Source organism: Bos taurus, chromosome 21 (assembly GCF_002263795.3).
Source record: "Bos taurus isolate L1 Dominette 01449 registration number 42190680 breed Hereford chromosome 21, ARS-UCD2.0, whole genome shotgun sequence".
Taxonomy (NCBI): Eukaryota; Metazoa; Chordata; class Mammalia; order Artiodactyla; family Bovidae; genus Bos; species Bos taurus.
The window spans coordinates 20,081,896-20,086,952 of record NC_037348.1 but is presented as its reverse complement, the minus strand read 5'-3'; the positions used below and the strand labels follow the sequence as shown (position 1 = coordinate 20,086,952).

General features: G+C 47.5%; 1 protein-coding gene across 1 annotated transcript; it reads left to right on the top strand.

Annotated features, from left to right (window-relative positions):
- The first annotated feature begins 2,938 nt into the window (after positions 1-2,938).
- On the top strand, positions 2,939-3,899 carry LOC526148 (myeloid-associated differentiation marker-like). Its single transcript, XM_010816937.2, has one exon. The coding sequence runs from the start codon at positions 2,939-2,941 to the stop codon at positions 3,863-3,865; it is 927 nt and encodes a 308-aa protein (XP_010815239.1). The 3' UTR covers positions 3,866-3,899.
- The last annotated feature ends 1,158 nt before the right edge of the window (positions 3,900-5,057 follow it).

The following is a 5,057-nucleotide window of genomic DNA, read 5'->3' as shown; positions in this document are numbered from 1 at the left end:
ATCTTGATTGTTCTCAGTCAGTTCAGTTCAGTTCAGTTGCTCAGTCGTGTCCGATTCTTTGCGACTCCATGAATCGCAGCACACCAGGCCTCCCTGTCCATCATCAACTCCCAGGGTTCACTCAGACTCACGTCCATCGAGTCAGTGATGCCATCCAGCCATCTTATCCTCTGTCGTCTCCTTCTCCTCCTGCCCCCAATCCCTCCCAGCATCAGAGTCTTTTCCAATGAGTCAACTCTTCACATGAGGTGGCCAAAGTACTGGAGTTTCAGCTTTAGCATCATTCCTTCCAAAGAAATCCCAGGGCTGATCTCCTGTAGAATGGACTGGTTGGATCTCCTTGCAGTCCAAGGGACTCTCAAGAGTCTTCTCCAACACCACAGTTCAAAAGCATTAATTCTTCGGTGCTGAGTTTTCTTTATAGTCCAACTCTCACATCCACACATGACCACTGGAAAAACCATAGCCTTGACTAGACGGACCTTTGTTGGCAAAGTAATGTCTCTACTTTTGAATATGCTGTCTAGGTTGGTCATAACTTTCCTTCCAAGGAGCAAGTGTCTTTTAATTTCATGGCTGCAATCACCATCTGCAGTGATTTTGGAGCCCCCCAAAATAAAGTCTGATACTGTTTCCATTGTTTCCCCATCTATTTGCCATGAAGTGATGGGACCAGATGCCATGATCTTTGTTTTCTGAATGTTGAGCTTTAAGCCAACTTTTTCACTTTCCACTTTCACTTTCGTCAAGAGGCTTTTGAGTTCCTCTTCACTTTCTGCCATAAGGGAGGTGTCATCTGCATATCTGAGGTTATTGATATTTCTCCCGGCAATCTTGATTCCAGCTTGTGTTTCTTCCAGTCTAGCATTTCTCATGATGTACTCTGCATGTAAGTTAAATAAGCAGGGTGACAATATACAGCCTTGATGTACTCCTTTTCCTATTTGGAACCAGTCTGTTGTTCCATGTCCAGTTCTAACTGTTGCTTCCTGACCTGCATACAGATTTCTCAAGAGGCAGGTCAGGTGGTCTGATATTCCCATCTCTTTCAGAATTTTCCACAGTTTATTGTGATCCACACAGTCAAAGGCTTTGGCATAGTCAATAAAGCAAAAATAGATGTTTTTCTGGAACTCTCTTGCTTTTTCTGTGATCCAACAGATGTTGGCAATTTGATCTCTGGTTCCTCTGCCTTTTCTAAACCCAGCTTGAACATCAGGAAGTTCACGGTTCACGTATTGCTGAAGCCTGGTTTGGAGAATTTTGAGCATTACCTTACTAGCATGTGAGATGAGTGCAATTGTGCGGTAGTTTGAGCATTCTTTGGCATTGCCTTTCTTTGGGATTGGAATGAAAACTGACCTTTTCCAGTCCTGTGGCCACTGCTGAGTTTTCCAAATTTGTTGGCATATTGAGTGCAGCACTTTCACAGCATCATCTTTCAGGATTTGAAATAGCTCAACTGGAATTCCATCACCTCCACTAGCTTTGTTCGTAGTGATGCTTTAATTCTACATCACTACGAACTGGTTTGTTTCCATTTGTTTGAAGCCACTTCTCAGAACTGGCAGCTTATGTCATGGCTACAGTCTGATCATCATGTAGTTGACTTCTTCCACCTGGTGTGGGTTCCAGTACCTATAAGACAGCTTATAGGATATGGATCAGAATATTATCTATAGCCCTCAAGGAGGAACTAAAGATCCTTGACTACACTTAATGAGTTCATTATTATTATTATTTGGTCTCCTTTGTCCGTTTTCCTTTGTTTCTACATGTTCTCATTTCTTTGATTAAACTCATTCTTTAACTAAAGTTTTCCATAGACAAAAGGCAGGCAGGGTCATGGAGGAAAGGACCATAGAGTCCTGCTCTGTTTCACTACTTCCCACATCATCTTGTCCCCACGCCTTGCTCTCACCCCATGGCTCCTCCCTGTTCACCCCTGAAGCTGCCCTCCTCCGGGTGGGGCTGTGTCCCTCAGATGGCAGCTTCTTCTAGTGATGCTGCAGGGAGGACAGGTTGGCACACGTCTGTCTTCAGGTTGCTGTGGAAGGAGGCTGTGGCCCTACAACCGTGTCCTGGGTCCCAGAGCCCCGAGCTTTGGTCCTGGGCTCCCACCCAGGGGCTCTGTTGATATATGGGCTATACAGCAAAGCACTCAAATCCACACATTTGGCATTTTTATCTGGGGTTCCCACATCCTGTTCATGCCACCTTAAGGAAAGCAGTTAATTCTCTGAGCCTTAAGTTTTGTCATGTGTAAAATGGGGTTAGCAATACAATCCTCAATCCCATTTCTGAAACTCTTGGGGTCAGATATAATTCAAAATTCAGTTTTTTCAGCTTCAGGTATGTGACACGGTACATCTCTATACGACACGTCACCCCACTGGGGTCTGAAAAGACCTTGTAATCAAACACATCAGTGTTTCTGCAACTGAACTTTTGAACATTCACATTAAGTGAAATAAATAGAGATCACAAATTTTCTCATGTCTGTTTAGGTTAAATTTTGTTACCAAATTTTTTTTTTTAATTTGTTTTCAATTTTGAGAGACCTGAAGGGTTGGGGTTAGAGATAAGGGCCATCCTATCCTGTGTCTCAGATAATGGCCCACAGCTCAGAGAGATCCAGGATGTTCATGGTTTGAGGCCAGACCCAACCCAGCTGTGAGGTTTGGGATAAGACAAATCTCCTGACAAGGCCAAGGGTGATGGGTGGGGACGACCATTCTGGAGCGACTGTGCTGTTACCCGAGTGTCTGGGCCACTGGTTCTAACTCCATGGATCCTGAGCCTCAGCTGTCACAGGGCCCTGAGCCTTTTCCAGGTGTCTGGCTTAATCCACCTCCAGAACTGGACCTTTCTCTGGCAGGTCCTCAGTGAAGACCACTGCCATACTGGTGACCGTGACTTGCCTGACCATCACAGCACCATGTCCACTGGGGTCACACACCCAAACCTGGATGACTGGAACACAGTGTGCTGCTTCTTCCGCCTGCCACAGCTCTTCTCTACCTGCGTGGCCTTCTCCCTGGTGGCCGACATGGGCATTTGGAGAGGGAACATAGGTAACTGGTCCATGTCCATCTGGTGCTTCTGTTTTGCTGTGACACTCATAATAGTCACAGTCAAGTTTTTTGATTTTGAATCACACTTTCCTCTCTTCTGGTACAACCTTTCCATCACCTACGCCTGCTACGCTGCCATCCTCTGCCTCTTGGCCTCCGTCATCTACTCCATCACCCACGTCCAGTTCCTGCCTGATGGACCTCTCCGGGACCGGGCCACTGCAGCCACTACATTATCCTGTATCGCTTCTGCATTTTATGCCATAGATGCCTTTGTGTGGAACTACTATTGGCCCGAAGATATCCCCTGCTATGTGTACACATTACCAGCCCTGCTGAAGGTGCTGGAGACCTTTGTGGCTGGTGTCATCTTTGTCTTCCTCAGCAACACCTCCCTGTACCTGCACCAGCCGGCCCTGGAGTGGTGCGTGGCTGTCTACTCCATCTGCTTCATCCCAACAGCACTAGCTATGCTGCTAAAACTGGGTGACTGGGAGAACATACTGCCCGTCCCCTTCCCCATTTTCCAGTTGGGGCTAACCTTGCTCTCCGTCCTCCTCTACATCAGCGCTCTGGTCCTCTGGTTGCTCTACCAATTCTATGAGGAATTCGGCGGGCAGCCCCAGTGGTCCAGTGATATCAGCTGTATCGATGACCTCATATGCACCTGGATCCAGCGATTGGCTGTGGCTGTCCTGACAGCCATTAACCTATTGATTTATGTGGCTGACTTGGTGTACTGGGCCCGCCAGGTTTCTATAGGGACTGAGGACCAGCCCAGGGACTTCTGATCCCCTCTGGTCACAGGAGGTCTCCTCACTGAGCTCTGTTATCTTCTGATGTCCTCAATGGATGTGAACTTGGGCAAACTCTAGGACATGGCGAGGGACAGGGAAGCCTGGCTTGCTGCGGTCCATGGGGTTACAGAGAGTCAGACACGACTCAGAAAGTGAACAACAGCAATGTCCTCTGATGTCCTCTTCCTGGCTCCCTCTCTCCCTCTTCACATCTTTCCCCACTCATCTCTCTCTTTTCTGTTTCCTTCCCTCCTTCTGCTCTGTCTCCTTCCTATTTTGTTGGGTTGCCCGCATTCTGTTTTGCCTCCTTTTTGCTCTCATATTTTCTACATTTTCTGGGGGTTTTTGCCCCTTTTCTGGTCGTCCTTGGTTTTCTCGTCTTCTGTGTCCTGACTCCCTCTCCCCATTCTCCTTTTGATCCATCAGGATCGTAGACTCCTTTCTTCTCTGCCCACCACCCTTTTCCACCTCCTAAGGTGCTGACTCCATAGTACACAGCCCTCTGTACAGCTGTTCACACCCTGAGCCTCCGGAGGGGCCTCATTGCCAAAGCAAGTCTGTCCACCTGGGGGTGCCTTAGTTGGTGTGTATGTGGGGAGAGTTAGGGGGTGGGTTGGAAGGGGTTGGTGGCTGGAGGTATATAGCTAGAATTTGGCCTCCTTTCTCCCAGTGGAGAGGAATGTACAGTGTACCTCCCCTTTAAGTCACGCAAAAATCTCTGGAGGTCAGTAATTCCCAGTGAGCAGGACTCTGGATCCCTGGGTCCCATGTTGTATTCAGCCCCACCTGAAATTGGTTCCGGAATTTTTCCAGGCTTACTAAATATCCGCTGTGTAGAGGTCATCTTAACAGAAGTTGGGATACATTTTATCCCAACTACTTTCTGGGAAAATAAAAAAGGAGCTGGTAAAAAATCACAAGGTCTTGAAGACATCTGTCTACAGTATTTGTGGGGGGCTGCGATGTGGCCTCCTACCTCAGTGATCAAAGCAGCAGGTCCTGCCTCTGCAGGGAGCCATATCCTGGAGCTGACAGACTAGTAAGACACGTGGTCCAGTGGACTCGGCTACTCTTACCAGAACTAGATGAGCAATAGCACTTGAGTGGTCTATCAGTGAAATCTTTACCTGGCCTGGGAAAGAGCATTCCTACTAACCTGGGACAAATTGGTTAAAGATGTATCTGA